Genomic DNA, 21,188 nt, shown 5'->3' on the forward strand with positions numbered 1-21,188 from the left:
TAGCTAGATACAGTCATACCTTGGAGATATTGTAGATTCAGTTTCAGAACACCATAATAAACTGAATACAGCAATAAAGTGAGTCACACAAACTTTTTGGTTTCCCAGTGCATATGAAAGTGATGTTTATAATATACTGTGAACAATAGCAATATATCTTTAAAAAATATACATAACTTGTTTAAAAATACTTTATTACTAAAAGAATGCTATCACCTGAGCCTTCAGCAAATTATAATCTTTTCAATGGTGGAGGGTATTACCCTGTTGTTAATGGTTGTTGACTAATCAGGCTGAAGTTTGGGGTGGTTGCAGCAACTTCTTCAAATAAGATGACATGATGCCTCTTTGACAAATGATATCTCTGTAGCAGGCAATGCTGTTTGATAGCGTTTATCCACAGTAGAATGTTTTTTAAAATTGCAGACAATCTGCTCAAGGTGTGCTGTTGTTTTATCAACTAAGTTTATGTAATATTTAAAAGTTTTTGTTGTCATTTCAATGATCTTCATGGCATCTTTACCAAGAGTGGATTCCACCTCAAGAAACAAGTTGATTTGCTTAACCATAAGAAGCAACTCCTCTTCATCTGTTAAAGTTTCATCATAAGATTATAGCAAACCAGTCCCATCTTCAGGCTCCACTTCCAAATCTAACTCTCTTGCTATATATGTCATACCTGTAGTTACTTCCCCCACTGAAGTCTTGAACCTCTCAAAGTCATCCATGAAGCCTAGAATCAACTTCTTCTAGACTGTTAATGTTGATATCTTGACCTCTTCCCAAGAGTCATGAAATGTTCTTAATGGCATCTAGAATGGTGAATCCTTTCCAGGAGAGCTTCAGTTGACTTTGCTCAGATCATCAGAGGCATCACTATCTAAGAAACTTTAGCCTTAAAAAATGTTTTTCTTAAATATTAGAGAATGAGATGGCTGGATGGCATCACTGACTCGATGGACATGAGTTTGAGTGAACTCCGGGAGTTGGTGATGGACAGGGAGGCCTGGCGTGCTGTGATTCATGGGGTCGCGGAGAGTCGGACACGACTGAGCGACTGAACTGAACTGAACTGAATGTTGGTGCAAACGTAATTGCAGTTTTTGCATTGTGGAAATTTGCCCTTTGATATTGGACTGCATTCTTAATAAATGCAGTCATGTTATACTATATATCATTTTAATGTGCATTTCTTGGTTTATATTTTTTTCTAATGACTTATTACTTGCTCTTTATTTGATACTTACCTTAGACTGGAAATGATGTTAAGATAAAAAGCAAATCTGAGTGATTTTCTTCTTTGAATTAAAAATGGATCAGTTGCAACATCAACACATTTGGCCCAGGAACTGCTAATGAATATACAGTGTAGTGATGGTTCAAGAAGTTTTGCAAAGGAGATGAGAGCCTTGAAGACAAGGAGCACAGTGGCCAGCCATTGGAAGGTGACAGTGACCAATTGAGAGCATCATCGGAGCTAATCCTCTTAAAACTACATGAGAAGTTGCCAAAGAACTCAGCGTCGACCATTCTATGGTTGTTCGGCATTTGAAGCAAGTGGGAAAGAGGGGAAAGCTTGATAACTGGGTGCCTCATGAGCTGACTGAAAATCAAAAAAGTTGTCGTTTTTAAGTGTTGTCTTCTCTTATTCTACACAACAACAATGAACCATTTTTCAATTGGATTGTGATGTGCAATGAAAAGTGGATTTTATATGACAACCAGTGGTGACCAACTCAGTGGCTAGACTGAGAAGGAGCTCTAAAGAACTTCCCATAGCCAAACTTGCACCAATAAAAGGTCATGGTCATTGTTTGGTGATTTGCTGCCAGTCTGATCCACTACAGTTTTCTGAATTCCGGCAAAACCATTACATCTGAGAGGTATACTCAGCAAATCAATGAGATGCATGGAAAACCACAACATCTACAGTTGGCATTTGTCAACAGAAAGGGCCCAGTTCTTCCCCACAGCAACACCCAACTGCATGTCACACAACCAATGCTTCAAAAATTGAATGAACTGGGCTACGAAGTTTTGCCTCATCCATCACATTCACCTGAGCTCTTGCCAACCAATTACCACTTCTTCAAGCATCTTGACAACTTTTTGCAGGGAAAATGCTTCCACAACCAGCAGGAGGCAGAAAATGTTTTCCAAGAATTCATCAAATCCTGAAGCACAGATTTTTATGCTACAGGAATAAGCAAACTTCTTGTTGTCAAAAATGTGTTACTTATAATGGTTCCTATTTTGATTAATAAAGATATGTTCAAGTCTGGTTATGATGATTCATGGTCTGAAACCACAATTACTTTTGCATCAACCTAATAATAAGACTTGAAAGTCAAAATTGCTCCTTGATCCATGGGCTGCACAATGGATGTTGTATCAGCAGGCATGAACAACATTAATCTCATTGTCCGTGTCCATTTAGTGCACTGTGAGTGAACAGTAATATTTTAAAAAGAATCTTTTTTTTTTTTCCCTCAACAATAGCTCTTCAACAATGAGCTTAAAATATCCAGTAAACCATGTTGTAAACAGATGTGTAAACAGATGTCATCCAGGCTTTGTTGTTTCATTTACAGACCAGAGGGCACAGTAGATTTAGCATACTGTTTGAGGGCCCTAGGTTTTTTGGAATTGCAAATGAACATTGGTTCATCTTAACACCAGCTGTATTAGTGTAATTACTCTCCCTTGACAAGAGAGTCGGCTGGAGCTTTGAAATTCTAAAGCCATGCATTGACTTCTCTCTATCTGTGAAAGTCCTGCACAGCATCTTCATCCAAAGGAAGGGTGTTTTGTTTAAACCAAAAATCTGTTGTTTAGTATGGCCACCTTCATCAATTATCCTAGCTAGATCTTTCGGATAACTTACTGGGGCTTCTGTATCAGCATTTGGTGCTTCACCTTGCACTTTGGGGTTATGGAGACAACTTCTTTCCTTAAACATCACGAACCAACCTCTGCTAGCTTCAGACTTTTCTTTTGCAGCTTCCTCACCTCTCTCAACCTTCATATAACTGAAGAGAGTTAAAGTCTTGCTCTTTGTTTTAAGGGAATGTGTGGCTGGTTTGATTTTTCTATCCAGACCACAAAAACGTTCTCTTACCAGCAGTAAGGCTGTTTCTATTTCTTGTGATTCATGTGTTCACTGGACTAGTACTTTTAATTTCCCTCAAGAACTTTTGCTTTGCATTCACAACTTGACTGAGTATTTGGTGCAAGAGGCCTAGCTTTCAGACCATCTCATCTTTCCATATGCCTTTTTCACTAAGCTTGATCATTTCTAGCTTTTGATTTAAAGTGTGAGAAGTGCAACTCTTCTTTCCACTTGAACATTTAGAGGCCATTGTAGGGTTACTCATTGGCCTAATTTCAATATTTTTGTGTCTCAGAGAATATATGGAGGTCCAAGGACAGTGGTGGCAAGAGAGAGAGAAGCAGAGAGAGGTGAAGGCAAGGCTAATCAGCAATGCGGACCAGTCAGAATACACAAAGGTTCAGAGTCTTATAGGGGTCCAGTTCGTAGCACCCTCCCAAAACAATTACAAGAGTAATGTCAAAGATCACTTGTCTCAGATCACCAAAACAAATATACTAATAGAAAGATTGAAATATTTTGAGAATTACAACAATGTGACACAAAGACACAAACTGAGCATATTCTGTGGGAAAATGGAACCGATAGATTTGTTTAAAGTAGGGTTGCCACAAGCTTCAATTTGTAAAAAAAAAATATAATACCTTGTGCATGGCAAATGTATCTCCCTTTGCCTGTATGACCAGCATCTCTAAAGATTGGCCTTAGACCATACTTTTTAAAACCTCCCCATGAAACACTTGATCAGTAGGTACTATTTTGGTTTCTTGGTCAGAAGGTATACAATGTAGGCAATCAATAAACATTTGTTGAGTGACAGAGACAGTAGATTTGAAAGTATTAATAGTCTTTATTATTCCAGTCCTCAGATTTAATTTATATTGATTTTATCTTTGTTAATCTAGCACTATTTTATTTTGTTATATAGAAAGGACAACTAAGAAGAAGATGTAGGATTTACATCTTAGGAAGGTATTTTCTTGTACTTCAAATACTCATTTTACAAAATTCCATTAGACTATTAGCAGGGTGTTACTTTGTGAGAATCACACCCATCATATCAGTTTCCTTTTGCTTGATACTATTATGGCACAAAATAGGATTGCTCTCTTTGGAAGACCAGGGTTAGAAAGTGGTTGACATGGTCTTACTTGGAGCATTTCTGGGATCTGTGATTTCACAGTAGTATCTCATGTTTGATGATATAAATATATCTTCTTTTTCCTTCTCCTCCTTTTTTTCCCCATTCAAATCCGAGATCTTAATTCATCCAAAACAAAAATAATGTGATGCTTGAAATTTCTTCAGCCTTGTTTCCCCTAAATATTTGCCAACAGAATTTAAGAATAGCACAAAACAAAATAAAAACATCTCTTCTTAGGGCCTCTTCAGTAGCACTTTAATTTAGCACAGTAGTAAATGTGAATGTGATGAAAACTGAGGTCCTCTGGTAGTTCTGTTCAGCTGTCTCAGTGCAGCTGTTATCATGATGAGCTGTAACACTATTCATTAAACCTTGTGGTGATAAACTTCACTTTGCAAGTCTTCTCTACCTGTATGTGTCCAACTCCTTTACTTTTCCCCTCTCATGACAGTCCTCTGCTAACAGTTCTCTGTGAACCCATCCTCTAGGCCGATATACTTAGGAAATCTCTGTGGTTGCCATACTAAGACAGATCTCAATATTTACCCTATTCACACCAGGACCAGAAATCAGAAGTCTCTTCACTTTGCACTCACTTGTCTCTGCTTAGATAGGCCAAAGCCTGACATTTTCAATGGTTACTAGATATTTTGTCAGTTACCCTGAAAAGTCTTTAAAACAGTCTTTATAACTATCAAATCTGTAAGGCAGCCTTCGGCCTGAAAGATGACAATCCCATTCACGGTCCTCTCAGCATGATTCCTTACAGACAGTTGTCATAGCCATGTGTCGTTCACGATGACAAAGTGAATGGACGTGACCTTCAGAGAATGTCAGAGTTTAAGAACATTAAGATTTCAACACACTACATTCGTGAATATGCAAAAAGCATCTGAAGTCCAATGACAGAAATTCAGTTGCCTTGATCCTGTAGAACAGAAGCCTCTCTTATAACTTATTTCCCATTACTCATTCGAGACCTAAATACTAAATATATTCAAAAGATATAATATATAGTTTATATTGAGTATGCTAGTATAATATTGGGTTGGCCAAAAACATTCTTTCAGTTTTTCCATTAAGATTTACAGAAAAGTCCTAATGAATGTTTCGGCCATCTCAAACAGTTAAGTTCATGCACATGCAAGATATCTACGTATATCTTTTAGTATAGTGTAGCTTTTCTATTATCTAGTGCTGTTTCAACAATCATTTTACATCTTTATTTTCAGTTAGCTTATTATGTGGTTCTGTGCCCATGATGAACAGATACTGTTCATTTCTTTCTCTTTGTTCATAGCAGATATATTACAGATGTGCTCTGAGTGATCTTTCTGAAGGGTAAAATCATGACCCAGTGCACCAGTAATGCTCATCATTTAAAGCATGGCCAAGCAGTGTTCCTGGCTGTAGCACTAGGTAACCAAGGTCCTCAAGCTGGCAGCTAGCAAGATTCTCCAGACCATTCTTTACCAAGCCAGGGATGTCTGGTCACAGGGTTCATGTGGGATTATACAGTGGGGTGAGGAAAAAACCAAAACTACATTCATATTTATTTTATAATATCATCCAAAATTTCCCCCAAATTTTGCATTATTTTCTATAAATTTTAAAGCCTTTATTGCTTACTAGCATGGTAGTTTATATATTTAAAATAAATTATATATTTCGGGAGCATGCATTAAATTAAAATAAAACTGGTAAGAATAAGTTAGGAGACTGCTGGTACTTTTCAGATACAAAGTTTCAGTCCCCTAGGTTTGACAAAACAACATAAATCCTATAGGTTAATATATGCTAATAATTCTGCTATTTTTCATTTAAAGTATTTGTTAAATATTGATGAGATTATAAGTGTGCTATCCATGAATAAAAATTAAGTGAATATAGTCATCGATTTCTTTAAGCTTTCAAACAAGAGAAAAACATGTAACCATAATGGATGCTTTGTCCTTGCAATTCCCCTTGTCTAGCGCAACTTTTTCCCAGTTGCTATTTACTAACTTGTATTATGTTTGCCCTTTAACAACAACCTGAATGCCATACTCCCTGGGATGCCTTCTTTTCCTCACTGGAACTGGGTTAAGTATACCTCCTTAAGTGCTCAGGCACATGTCCTTTGATACAAAACAGCATCTCCAGCTGAGCTACCAGCCCGGAAACAATATTGCAGCACAATATTCTTGAGTCCAGATTTGCTAAAAATCAATAATATAGTAGGGTACCTTAATATCTACTACACTGGAAACCAAATATCTGACCATGTCTAAACTGGAAAAAAAAAGGAAAGATGACTAGACTATGAAATATGGTTCTCAAATATGTCATGGGAATTTCCCTCGTGATGCAGTGCATTAAAAAAAAAAAAATCTGTCTACCAATGCAGGGGACATAGGTTCAATCCCCGGTTCAGGAAGATTTCACATGCTACACAACAACTAAGCCCATGCATTTCAACTACTAAGCCTGAGCTCCAGAGCCTGTGAGTGGCAACTACTGAGTCCACTGTCACAATTACTGAACCCTTAGTGGCTAGAGCCTGTGCCTCACAACAAGAGAAGCCACCTCAATGGGAAGCCCTCGTGCTACAGTGAATAGTAGCCCCTGCTCACCACAACTAGAGAAAGCCAGAGCAAACAATGAAGACCCAGAAGAGCCAACAACAACAGCACTATCATGGATCAGAACACCCTGGAGGGTTTATTAAAACACATTGCTGTACCTCATCCCCAAAGTTTCTGATTTAGATTCTTATTGAGGAATAGGCTGATATTTTGCAGTCTTATAAATTTTCAGTTGATGTCCCAAGCACAGTCCAGAAACTGAGCTTTGAGAACCACTAGTCTTAGGGACTGGTGAGAGGGATTTAAAATTTTCTCTTCTTGATCCTGACTACATGCAATGTAATACAATCATTATTGACAATTGTTTTTCTTTTTACCAATAGACTTGGGATGCTTATAATCTCAATTGTGGGATTTTTAAAAAATGGGTCTATTCATCAGCAAACCACAATATTACCCATGGCAACCCACTCCAGTACTCTTGCCTGGAGAATCCGAGGGATGGCAAAGCCTGGTGGGCTGCCGTCTATGAGGTCGCACAGAGTCGGACACGACTGAAGTGACTTAGCAGCAGCAGCAGGAGGTATAGCCGGAGAAGGCAATGGCAAACCACTCCAGTACTCTTGCCTAGAAAATCCCATGGATGGAGGAGACTGGTAGGCTGCAGTCCGTGGGGTCACTAGGGGTCGGACACGACTGAGCGACTTTACTTTCACTTTTCACTTTCACACACTGGAGAAGGAAATGGCAACCCACTCCAGTGTTCTTGCCTGGAGAATCCCAGGGAAAGGGGAGCCTGGTGGGCTTCCGTCTATGGGGTCACACAGAGTCGGACACGACTCAAGTGACTTAGCAGCAGCAGCAGCAGCAGCAGCAGGAGGTATAGCAATAAGCCAACATCCTGAATCAGCAAACCTACAGTTAGAAAACAATCTTGAACATGTTCATTAATATATTTTATTTTTAAATTTCAGTAAGGTTACCTTGATATCTACTGACTTAATCTGCTATACAACATGTAACTAAAACAATTCACACTCTGATTAGAAAGTAATCTCATCTAATGTCTTTCCCAAGCTCCACATGGAGGAGAAAAGTTGTTGAATTCACAGCTGATAAAAATAGGATTCTTTGGCGCTTTATTAAGTCCCAGTTATAGGGTCAATTGTGGGAAGATTCCCTGGAGAAGAGAACAGCTACCCATTGCAGTATTCTTGTCTGGAGAATTCAATGGACAGAGGAGCCTGGCAGGCTACAGTCCATGGGGTCACAAAGAGTCGGACACAACTCAGCGACTTTCACTTTTATAGGGTTAGTTGTAGTCCTCTTGTTACAATACCTTCAACTTACTGAAGTTCATAGTCGGCATATTATATGTTTCTTAGATCAAAGTATACCAAAGTGCTGTGAGGATTTAATCAAGACTGTAGAAAAATTATCAAATCACTATGCTGTACACCTGAAACTAATATAATATTGCAAGTCAACTATACTTCAATAAAAGAAAAAGAGACCAGAATCCAGGAGTGATCTGTTAATGTACTGATTGGATGGCATCACCAACTCGATGGACATGAGTTTGAGCAAGCTCTGGGAGTCGGTGATGGACAGGGAAGCCTGGCTTGCTGCAGTCCATGGGGTCGCAGAGTCAGACACAACTGAGTGACTGAACTGAACTGAAAGGCTTCCCTGTCAGGGTGCCTGAATAGAGGAGAAGGAAATAGGAGGTTCTCATTGTTTTAATCAAGAAATTCATACTAGAAGCAGTCAAAGTGCTTCTTTTATATACTCATAACTCAATCAACAATAGACAGTTTACAAATGTTAATTACTGATGTAATTAAAAGCACTCTAAAATTTGGGGGAGAGGATGAAGAAGAAGAGGTAGAGCTATTATATGTTCATCTTATGACATTTATAAATTTAAAAATTGCTTTTTTTCTCTTCTTTTTATTGTATCTATAGGAGATGATAGATGTTAACTAAACCTATTGTAACCATTTCACAATATATGTAACTCAAGCCATCATGCTGAAAACCTTGACAAAATGGACATTATTAATTAGCATACTGATTGTCAAAGATGAGATTTTGTTCATAAAAGTGGTAGCTTGTTGACTAGCATGATTAATATTAGAAATGCTCTATCATTGGGACACTAAAGTTATTCCAGATATGTGGATTAGCTAAAGATATTCCATAAGTAGTCTCCATTCTTTCATCAAAAGGCAAAAAGCTTAATAGACCTTGTACCTTTTACATTTGGGCTTCCTTGGTCGTTCAGCAGTAAAGAATCTGCCTATAATGGAGGAGATGTGGGTTTGATCCCTGGGTTGGGAAGTTCCCTTAGAGAAGGAAATGGCTATTCACTCCAGTATTCTTGCCTAGGAAATCCCAAGGACAAAACTGATGGGCTATACAGTCTGTGGGATCACAAAGAACTGGACACAGCTTAGAAACTAAACACAACAACAATAACCTTTTACCCTTAGGGATGATGTTCTAGATAAATCCCTAAAAGGTCCTATGTCTAGCCAATCACCCCAGAGAATTCTATTAGCTTGGTACTTGCCTCGTAACTTACATTTATCTCATAGGAACTTTTCATGCAAGATGATGATAAGGATTTAATAGTAAAGGGAGAAGGTGCTCCGTTGAATCCTCAGAAGGACCTGTATCTTCTGTGTGCACGTGTATGTTGTATGTATGTGGATATGGGGAGGGATCTTAAGAGTCCTTTTTTTTTGGATGCATATGACAGAAGGGAGCAAAACTGGGAAGTGGCATATCTTTTCAGTTTTCCAGCCTACTCAGAATTACTGGTGAGTAGTACCAAAATCCGGAGAAGGCAATGGCAAGCCACTCCAGTACTCTTGCCTAGAAAATCCCATGGATGGAGGAGCCTGGTAGGCTGCAGTCCGTGGGGTCGCTAAGGGTCAGACACGACTGAGCGACTTCACTTTCACTTTTCACTTTCACACATTGGAGAAGGAAATGGCAACCCACTCCGGTGTTCTTGCCTGGAGAATCCCAGGGATGGGGGAGCCTGGTGGGCTTCCGTCTATGAGGTCACACAGAGTCGGACACGACTGAAGTCACTTGGCAGCAGCAGCAGTACCAAAATCTCACCAAGAAATTCTTAAATACTTTTTCATATGGGAAGTGACCACAAACTTAGGTCCTCTGAAACAGCTCCCTATGAGAGACAAGGTTTGTTAGAACACAGGATGGAGGTGAGGAGGTAGTATGGCAGATATCTCTGGAACGGAAGGGATTGAGTGGGTGATGACTGCAGCTCTAAACACCCATTTTTAGTGGCAGTATATTCATTCATTTAGTCTAGACCTCCTAGTGAGAATAACTTGTATAATTAGACAATTTGTTTTCAAAATGCTTGAAAGCATCATATAGCTAACAAGATAGTGAGGAATTACCAGATTAAAATCTGGGACAAGACAATTTTGGGGATGTGAACTTGGGTTTTGGCACAATTTTCTGTTGTAGGTGTGTGTTGATGTAGGTTGCAGCAGAGAAAGACTGAGACACAGAATAGCACTTTTGATCACCTGGCAGAGTTAAGAGAAAAGGGAATAGAATCCAGAGCTGCCACATAATTTTTTGGTGAGTCTGTCTCAGTTCAGTTCAGTTCAGTCGCTCAGTCGTGGCCGACTCTCTGCGACCCCATGAATCACAGCACGCCAGGCCTCCCTGTCCATCACCAACTCCCGGAGTTCACTCAAACTCATCTCCATCGAGTTGGTGATGCCATCCAGCCATCTCATTCTTTGTCGTCCCTGTCTCCTCCCACCCCCAATCCCTCCCAGCATCAGAGTCTTTTCCAGTGAGTCAACTCTTTGCATGAGGTGGCCAAAGTATTGGAGTTTCAGCTTTAGCATCAGTCCTTCCAATGAACACCCAGGATTGATCTCCTGTAGAATGGACTGGTTGGACAGCATGTGGTCCACTGGAGAAGGGAATGGCAAACCACTTCAGTATATTTGTCTTGAGAACCCCATGAACAATATCAAAAGGCAAAATGATAGGATACTGAAGGAGGAATTCCCCAGGTCGGTAGGTGCCCAGTATGCTACTGGAGATCAGTGGAGAAATAACTCCAGAAAGAATGAAGGGACGGAGCCAAAGCAAAACAAATACCCAGTTGTGGATGTGACTGGTGATAGAAGCAAGGTCCGATGCTGTAAAGAGCAATATTGCATAGGAACCTGGAATGTTAGGTCCATGAATCAAGGCAAATTGGAAGTGGTCAAACAGGAGATGGCAAGAGTGAACATAGACATTCTAGGAATCAGCGAACTAAAATGGACTGGAATGGGTGAATTTAACTCAGATGACCATTATATCTACTACTGTGGGAAGGAATCCCTTAGAAGAAATGGAGTAGCTATCATGGTCAACAAAAGAGTCCGAAATGCAGTACTTGGATGCAATCTTAAAAACGACAGAATGATTTCTGTTAGTTTCCAAGCCAAACTGCCCCAACCAGTAATGCTGAAGAAGCTGAAGTTGAACAGTTCTATGAAGACTGACAAGACCTTTTAGAACTAACACCCAAAAAAGATGTCCTTTTCATTATAGGGGACTGGAATGCAAAAGTAGGAAGTCAAGAAACACCTGGAGTAACAGGCAAATTTGGCCTTGGAGCACGAAATGAAGCAGGGCAAAGGCTAATAGAGTTTTGCCAAGAGAACGCACTGGTCGTAGCAAACACCCTCTTCCAACAACACAAGAGAAGACTCTACACATGGACATCACCAGATGGTCAACACCGAAATCAGATTGATTATATTCTTTGCAGCCAAAGATGGAGAAGCTGTATACAGTTAGCAAAAACAAGACCAGGAGCTGACGGTGGCTCAGATCATGAACTCCTTATTGCCAAATTCAAACTTAAATTGAAGAAAGTAGGGAAAACCAGTAGACCATTCAGATATGACCTAAATCATATCCCTTATGATTATACAGTGGAAGTGAGAAAAAGATTTAAGGGACTAGATCTGATAGATAGAGTGCCTGATGAAATGTGGATAGAGGTTCGTGACATTGTACAGGAGACAGGGACCAAGACCATCCCCATGGAAAAGAAATGCAAAAAAGCAAAATGGCTGTCTAAGGAGGCCTTACAAATAGCTGTGAAAAGAAGAGAAGCGAAAAGCAAAGGAGAAAAGGAAAGATATAAGCATCTGAATGCAGAGTTCCAAAGAATAGCAAGGAGAGATAAGAAAGCCTTCCTCAGCGATCAATGCAAATAAATAGAGGAAAACAACAGAGTAGGAAGACTGTTGGGTAAGACATCAAAATATAAAATCAGTTCTATCTATATACTGTTGAAAAAGGATCTTTAAAAAGTACCATATCTGGTATAACAAAATATTTTTAAGACCTCTATGCATAGAACAATAAACTATTATTGAAAGAACATTCTAAAAATACTTAAATGGGTATATGACAATGGATTGAAAGATATTAAGATGCAATTTCAACTAAAACCCCGGTTGGTTTTTGCACGGAATTGACAAAGATAACTAATTTGCACAGGTGTTGAGTAAATGTAGGACTAAAGATGGTATAAAGTATTTAAAAATATTCCCAGCAATGATATATAAAACAGTCCACATGTTATGTAAAAATATAAAAAGTAAATTGTAACATACGTTTGCAACTTCATACGATCCATTTAATATCTGTTCCATGTAATGATTTAGATCTCTGAACCTTTTGTAATCTGAATTTGTAAAAGGTAAGTGCCACCAATGAGGAAACCTGTTTTAAAAGAAAAAGAAGTATATTTTCATTAGTTTGAAAATTGGTGTCTGTATCTTAGAATTGTTCATGGAGTTATAGCTGCATCAGATGGAAGAGTCAATGAAAACATTTTTTATAAAACCACAGAAGGCATGATTAATTCTGAGAGTTTTATTAACACGGCTGTGGACATGTGCTATTTTAACCATCATTAATATTAACACTGATTTAATTTAGCACACTAAACTAATATATATTTTCCCTAGTACTGTATTTATGGCAGACCACACATTTTGTCTTTTAATAAATACTTTCTGAAATTTAATGATTCATAATTTTCCCAAAAAGTCAGATGATATTGTTGCTTCTGGGTTCACTAGAGACACTGCTGCTGCTGCTAAGTCACTTCAGTCATGTCCGATTCTGTGTGACCCCATAGACGGCAGCCCACCAGGCTCCCCCGGCCCCGGGATTCTCCAGGCAAGAACACTGGAGTGGGTTGCCATTTGAGACACTGCTGCTGCTGCTGCTGCTGCTGCTGCTGCTAAGTCGCTTCAGTCGTGTCCAACTCTGTGCGACCCCATAGACGGCAGCCCACCAGGCTCCCCTGTCCCTGGGATTCTCCAGGCAAGAACACTGGAGTGGGTTGCCATTTCCTTCTCCATGAGACACTGCTACACTAGCTAAATTAAACCTTTCACCAAGTGACATATGCTTCCATCTGGTCTTAGTCTTTTGGAACAAAGTATCACTTTCCTCAGAGGTCTGACTTGCAGAATTTCCTCTTCGCTATCTGATGATTCATCTTGATGGGTTGGCCATTGATTACAAACAGTTATTGGGTGGCATGACCTGTTAAAGGCAACAGGTTTTGCTGCTTACGGGCTTCCTTGGTAGCTCAGATGGCAAGGAATCTGCTTGCAATGCAGAAGAATCAGGTCTGCTTCTTGGGTCGGGAAGATCCCCTGGAGAAGGGAATAGCTCCCCACTCCAGTATTCCTGCCTGGAGAACTCCATGGACAGAGGAGCCTTGGAGCCTCAGACACAACTGGGCGACTAACACTTTACCTTTTCTGGTTAAATGCATCGTTTTAGGAACTATCTAGTAGCTCACTCTGACTGCAGTCTTGCTGTTGCCTCCTTCATCTGCTTCTTTGGTTTAGACCATCCCCTGGGCAAAGGAGCATGGGGGATGGTAAAGGGTTACCAGTGAACATACTGAAGTATGTGACAACCGCAGGACATCCTATCCATTGCTTCTTGTCGGAAACGTCAGGGAAATCCAAAATAATATGTCTGTGTCTTTAAATAATTGATATTTTACTTTTTTATTTTTGCATTTTTAAGGCTTAAAGTATTAAAAGTTTTCATCCATATTTAGTTATAATAAAACTTAGTATCATATATAATTAATCAAAGCACAGAAATACATTTGGTAAGTAGATAGATTTTGCTGGTTTTAAATATTAATTTGTTTATTTGTGGCTGAATTTTCTTTATTGCCAGAATAAAATGGAGTTCAACATTAGTTCTATTCCATTTTTATAGATACATGTACTAAAAAATATTGCATGTAAATAAATATATGAGAATTAAGGAATTCAGCTCCAGTAATGTCCTTCAATTGTTTGAAATGTTTTTGAGTTATATGTCAAATATAACATGGTAATAGTTCTTGAAAATGATTTTTTAGGATATTTTATCTGATGGTGCTGACAAGTCCTCTCTCAATTCTGTTCACACCCACAGGTTATGAAAAACCTGACCTGCAAACAGATTTGATATCCAATTATTAGAATAATTCATTTTCTCAGTACCAATAGCAATATTTTGGTTTGCTCTTTATTTGAGCCTCAGAGACTTTGTGTATCAACATAAAATCCTGGATGGCTGGGAGAAGAGCGATGGTGAAAGTAAGCGAGGGAAAGGAAATCAACCTTTCTCAAGTAGATGAGTTTTATTTTTATTTTATAATTTTATTCATTTATTTTTTGCTGCGCTGGGTATTGGTTGCTGCGTGGGTTTTTCCTCTAGTTGTTGTGAGTCGGGGCTCCTCTCAAGCTGCAGTGCGAGGGCTTCTCATACTTGTGGTTCACAGGCTTAGTTGCTCTGCGGCATGTGGGATCTTCCCGGACCAGGGATCAGACCTGTGCCTCCTGCATTGGCAGGTGGATTCTTTTCCATTGAGCCACCAGGGAAGCCCTCAGGCAGGTGACTTTAAAGAAGATGATTAATTTCAAGGAAGATTCCTATGTCTGTGTATTCTCAGAAGGTACCAAAAAGTACAAACAGCCTGATTTGAAGACCTCTGTTTTACGATATGTCTAATTTGAACTTTCTGATCGTACTTTCTAGATTGGATTTGCTTAATTTGCATAGAGCTTCTCTTAGTAAATTTAGGAGTCAGAGGAAATTGTGCCCTCATCCTTCATCTATATGCATTGCTATAAGCTTGAGCTCCTTTGGGACTCAAATATTGTTCAGGGCACAAAGGACTAAATATTCCTCCCTTCCACATGTTGCTTGAATGGTTTTAAAATCAATTTAGGTCCCATTACCTGGCAGGAGTTGTTGAGCAAAGCAGAATCCTTTTTTTTTTTCTGCAAAGCAGAAAATCGAGACGAGGCACATGGAAAGAGATTACTGACATTTTAAAGTTTTACAGGTTATATACTAATATGTATTGAGGAGAGAAAAGAGTAGAACAGACATTTTTGATACCTAAAGGAACAACCATTTATAGAAATGAACGAACATATTTCTAAATCATTAATAAGTAAGATACAATGGAAACCACTAATGTTGAATTCAGTATTTGTAGTTGGACTTTAAATTTTTTGGCCAGTATTTCCTTCTCCTCACTTATCATATTAGATGTTTTTCAATAATTCTTAAAGCTGATGTTGTCTTTAAGTTTTCACAATGACATTCCTTCCCTGTAAGTCTCTGATGACTTTCTGATTTTTAAAGCATTTGTATTTCAAAATTTCTGAGATATCTGCAAGTATAGAGTTTCATGAATGTAAACTACTCAGTCTTCAATAATGCCCACTATCTTTCCATCCACTGGTGATGTTTCTTAGATTTATACTTTGGTAAGTGACTAAACCCTGAAAGTCTAATGAAAATCCACATGTACCAAGTATGTCAGGTCAGGTATGAACATTCCTATTGTTAGAGGACCATTTACTCAAGAAAAATCCTGGTACATTTGGCTCTCTCTATCTGCAGGTTCGACATCTGCAGATTCAATCAACTGTAGATCGAACTATTAGGAAAAAATAATCCAGAAAGTTCCATGCACCGAACCTGGCTGGTGTACTGGGATGAACCAGAGGGATGGGATGGGGAGGGAGGTGGAGGGGGTGGTTCAGGATGGGGAACACATGTACACCCAGGGCAGATTCATGTCAATGTATGGAAAAACCAATACAATAATGCAAAGTAATTAGCCTCCAATTAAAATAAATAAATTTAAAAAAAAGTTCCAAAATGCAAAATTTGAATTTGCTGCATGCCAGAAAATATTTTACATAGCATTTACATTGTATTTACAACTATTTACATAGCATTTATATTGTATTAGATATTATAAGAAATCTAGAGGTGATTTAAAGTAAGAGGAGACTGTGGGTAGGTTATATGTAAACACTACGCCATCTTATGTGTAAGACTTGAGCATGCAAGGATTTTGGTGTCCACAGGAGGAGGGTCCTAGAACCAGTCCCTTGTGGATACCAAGAAACTACTCTGTAGGTAACATTTGATATGCCTAAGTGCACATATCATAATTTCTAAGAAATTCCTTTTAAAAAAGTCAAGATATTCCACATACTCAAATCTATAATCTAAATTTGGCTAGTTCTAAATGATAAATTTTAGAAGATTTATTTGATCAGAAGTTATTTTGAATTATTCCCTTTGTTTATGCTTAATATGTTTTTGCTATAGCATGAACTGAAGCAATAGTTCTCAAGACTGCAAAATGAAGATAATAACAAGTTAAATTTAGATAACCCAAGTTCAAGTTAATGTGTGTGCTCTGCGCTTAGTCGTGTCCGACTCACCCTATAGACTGTAACCTGCCAGGCTCCTCTGTCCATGGGATTCTCCAGGCAAGAATACTGGAGTGGGTTGCCATTCCCTTCTCCAGGGGATCAAAGTTAATAGTTAATAACAAAAATTAATTGATGTGAATAAATTTTACTTGTATACTAATTGATACTGATAAAATTTTCTTCTACAGCAAATAAATATATCAGAGTTTTTGTCACCATTATTTGCTGAAAGAGAAGTTATATCCAATTTCGTTCTGCATTTTCAATTTTACTTTAACAGAAAATTCTAGAAAAAGATTAAATTAAAAAACAGGCAAAAAAAATAATTTTGCTGATAATTGATGAAAAATGAAATTAGTTCTGATTTTTTTGCATACAACACCAATGCCTGAAAGCAGACAAAATTAAAAACCTTTTTCTGTTTTATGAGACAAAAGGTTCTTTATTCTGAGGGCAATAGAGACTGCTTGGATAGGTGCAGCGGAGCTAGAATCAGAATGCTGTATTGTTCACAAATAGAAAACCCCATAACCATAATTTCTCCTTATGTTCAAGGGCAAGTACTGAATGCAAAACCCTAGGGAGGATAATCCTTACTCTGGGAGGGTCAGTGATGCAAACTGCTTTTGAAGTTGGCTGTGAAGTTTTGCAAACTGGTCAAATGACTTTTCTGTCAGGCTTGTTTCGTTGTTACTGTGAGTCACCTGGATTAGATACAGCTGCAGAAAAGAAATAGACAAAATAAAAAAATGGCAGTATCAACCTTCAATACATTCTAAAATCTGGCTCTGTGTAAACTAAACAAAGCAAGAATTTCTGCAAAAATAAAATCATCACAAAAGATAAGAGGTGCATTTTGTAAAGGCAAAATTACCTATAAACACACGGTATAGAAAGATATCATGATCTTAGGTGCTGGGAACAGACTGCCTAATTTCTGTTCTTCTTTCCTTGTGGACATTTTAATTAGTTCTTGATTTATAGTCTACCACAAGGCAGGAACTGTTCTCTTTGATGATTCTCTACTAACAGCTCTGGTTGTTATGATTTCTCCTTGGAACATCCTCCTTAATGGCACTTCTACTCAAACTGTAACTGATTTTTCATATGCATGGTAAAAAAAAAAAATAAGCATGGTATCAGGAAGAATGTGTATAGTGAAGCAAAGTGGGAGATGTAGTCAAATGATATATAAGTCAAGATGACAGACTTGAAACTTACATGGCTGGTTTTCTTGCTGAACCCTAAGACTGTTGCTCTTTGGATTGACCGGCTTGCACCTGGCATACAGGATTCCTGGGAAAATGTCTGTGAAGTCGATTTGGCAGGGCTTATGGCTGTCATTTGTGCAAGTGTGTGGATCAAGTTATTCAATTTCACAGGGAAGCACTCCAGACTTTCCTTTATTTTCCTAGAGAAATGAAAAAAGATAAGATAGTGAGTGATGTTCCCCCTGAGTTGACCCATTTCACTTGAGTCATTTCCTTGTGTTAGATGTGGATGGAAAAGTCAAGGACCATGCCTTTTGATTTGGAGTACAACTATTAATAGTAAACATTATTTCTATCAACGTCAAATTCACATCTTGAGCTGTTAGCAAATATAAGAGAAACTTCTGTGGTGAAATATAAAACTAATTGCAGTATTTCTATTTTGACTTCTTTAAATTTTTCAAAAATAGAAATTTTTAAATTTCTATTTTTGTTGTTGTTCAGTACTATGTCATGTCCAACTCTTTGCAACCCCATGGACTCCCCTATCCTCTGCTAACTCTTGGAATTTGCTCAAACTCATGTCCATTGAGTCCGTGATGCCATCCAACCATCTCATCCTCTGTTGTCCCCTTCTCCTCCTGCCCTCAATCTTTCCCAGCATCAGGGTCTTTTCCAATGAATCAGCACTTCCCATAAGGTGTCCAAAGTATTGGAGCTTCAGCTTCACCATCAGTCCTTCAAATTAATGTTCAGGGTTGATTTCCTTTAGGATTGACTGGCTTGATCTCCTTGCAGTCCAAGGGACTCTCAAGAGTCTTCTTCAACACCACAGTTTAAAAGCATCAGTACTTCAGTACTCAACCTTCGTTATGGTCCAACTCTCACATGCATACATGATTACTGGGAAAACCATAACTTTGACTAGGCAGACCTTTGTCAGCAAAGTGATGTCTCTGCTTTTTAATACACTGTCTAGGATTGTCATAGCTTTCTTCCAAGAAGTAAGCATCTTCTAATTTTATGACTGCAGTTACCATCTGCAGTGATTTTAGAGCCTAAGAAAATAAAGTCTGTCACTGTTTCTATTTTTCCCCCCTTCTCTTTGCCATGAAGTGAAGGGACTGGATGCCATGATCTTAGTTTTTTGAATGTTGAGTTTTAAGCCAGCTTTTTCACTCTTCTCTTTCACTGTCATCAAGAGACTCTTTAATTCCTCTTTACTTTCAGCCATTAGAATGGTATCATCTGCATATTTGAGGTTGTTGATATTTTTCCCAACAATCTTGATTCCAGCATACATATAAGTTAAATAAGCAGGGTGAAAATACACAGCCTTGACATACTCCTTTCCCAATTTTGATCCAGTTCTCTGTTCCATGTGCAGTTCTACATACACAGGTTTCTCAGGAGACAGGTCTGCATACAGGTTTCTCAGGAGACAGGTAATGTGGTCTCAGATTTTTGTATTCTATTTTTTAGGAATAATTTAAAACATCAATTTGTTTAAAATATTTAATTCCAGAAGTTATATCTATCAAAACCGTGTATATTCCAAGAAGCCCAACATCTATCCCTAAACTCTCTATACTATTCCCTTCTTCCCGCTATATTTAAACATTTTTAAAAAATTATGATTTAACTTTCATTGTTTTATTTTCAGATATATTTGATTTCCTCTGTCAACTATTTTCTAAGAAGTTGTATACCATAATACTATGTTTAGTATACACATATCTTACGTGGAATGCTTTTCACTCTGGTCTTTATTTTTTTTGGTTTGGTTTTGGATCATCTCTGCTTTATATTTAAGAAGATTTGCAATTGTGTCCTAATGGTATATCTTCAGATAATACCCTTTATCCCCTATGCCCTTTTTTTCCAGTATATGATTGCAGTGTTATCCTTTTTAGCCTAGTTCATATAATAGAGCGATCTTTATGCCTACTTCACTTTTCATATGTGCTTCCTATTTCACTCCCATTTTTTACAGAGCTGTTCTATCTGCATCATATGGTATCTATACTATACATATTACACATTCCCTCTTCTAACTATCATTAAATATGATATACTCTACCAGTCCTATGTCACATCCCTCCGTCATTTCGACTCAGTTTAGTTCAGTTCAGTTCAGTCGCTCAGTCGTGTCCGACTCTCCGCGACCCCATGAATCACAGCACGCCAGGCCTCCCTGTCCATCACCAACTCCCGGAGTACACTCAAACTCATGTCCACAGAGTCGGTGATGCCATCCAGCCATCTCATTCTCCGTCGTCCCCTTCTCCTCCCGCCCCCAACCTTTCCCAGCATCAGAGTCTTTTCCAGTGAGTCAACTCGTCGCATGAGGTGGCCAAAGTATTGCAGTTTCAGCTTTAGCATCAGTCCCTCCAATGAACATCCAGGATTGATCTCCTTTAGAATGGACTGGTTGGATCTCCTTGCAGTATAAGGGACTCTCAAGAGTCTTCTCCAACACCACAGTTCAAAAGCATCGATTCTTCGGCGATCAGCCTTCTTCACAGTCCAACTCTCACAACCATACATGACCACGGGAAAAACCATTGCCTTGACTAGACGGACCTTGGTTGGCAAAGTAATGTCTCTGCTTTTTAATATACTATCAAGGTTGGTCATAACTTTCCTTCCAAGGAGCAAGCGTCTTTTAATTTCATGGCTGCAATCAGCATCTGCAGTGATTTTGGAGCCCAAAAAAACAAAGTCTGACACTGTTTCCACTGTTTTTCCATCTATTTCCCATGAAGTGATGGGACCAGATGCCATGATCTTTGTTTTCTGAATGTTGAGCTTCAAACCAACCTTTTCACTCTCCTCTTTCACTTTCCTCAAGAGGCTTTTGAGTTCCTCTTCACTTTCTGCCATAAGGGTAGTGTCATCTGCATATCTGAGGTTATTGATATTTCTCCCAGCAATCTTGACTCCAGCTTGTGCTTCTTCCAGCCCAGCGTTCCTCATGATGTACTCTGCATATAAGTTAAATAAGCAAGGTGACAATATACAACCTTGACGTACACCTTTTTCTATTTGGAACCAGTCTGTTGTTCCATGTCCAGTTCTAACTGTTGCTTCCTGACCTGCATACAGGTTTCTCAAGAGGCAGGTCAGGTGGTCTGGGATTCCCATCTCTTTCAGAATGTTCCACAGTTTATTGTGATCCACACAGTCAAAGGCTTTGGCATAGTCAATGAAGCAGAAATAGATGTTTTTCTGAAACTCTCTTGCTTTCTCCATGATCCAGCGGATGTTGGCAATTTGATCTCTGGTGCCTCTGCCTTTTCTAAAACCTGCTTGAACATCTGGGAGTTCATGGTTTACATA

At 38.6% G+C, this 21,188-nt stretch overlaps 1 protein-coding gene across 3 annotated transcripts in view; it reads right to left on the reverse strand.

Annotated features, from left to right (window-relative positions):
• PIK3C2G (phosphatidylinositol-4-phosphate 3-kinase catalytic subunit type 2 gamma) overlaps nt 1-21,188 on the reverse strand; it is a 464,511-nt gene that overhangs the window by 80,366 nt on the left and 362,957 nt on the right. For all 3 annotated transcript variants that reach the window (XM_055394272.2, XM_055394271.2, XM_055394273.2), the window contains 3 exons: nt 17,860-18,049; nt 17,236-17,357; nt 12,490-12,598 (listed from right to left, as the gene is read on the reverse strand). In XM_055394272.2, the coding sequence (XP_055250247.2) occupies nt 12,490-12,598; nt 17,236-17,357; nt 17,860-18,049 (421 nt within the window). The remainder of the gene's footprint in view (nt 1-12,489; nt 12,599-17,235; nt 17,358-17,859; nt 18,050-21,188) is intronic.

Source organism: Moschus berezovskii, chromosome 6 (assembly GCF_049115385.1).
Source record: "Moschus berezovskii isolate FMDL1 chromosome 6, NW_MosBer_1.0, whole genome shotgun sequence".
Lineage (NCBI taxonomy): Eukaryota > Metazoa > Chordata > Mammalia > Artiodactyla > Moschidae > Moschus > Moschus berezovskii.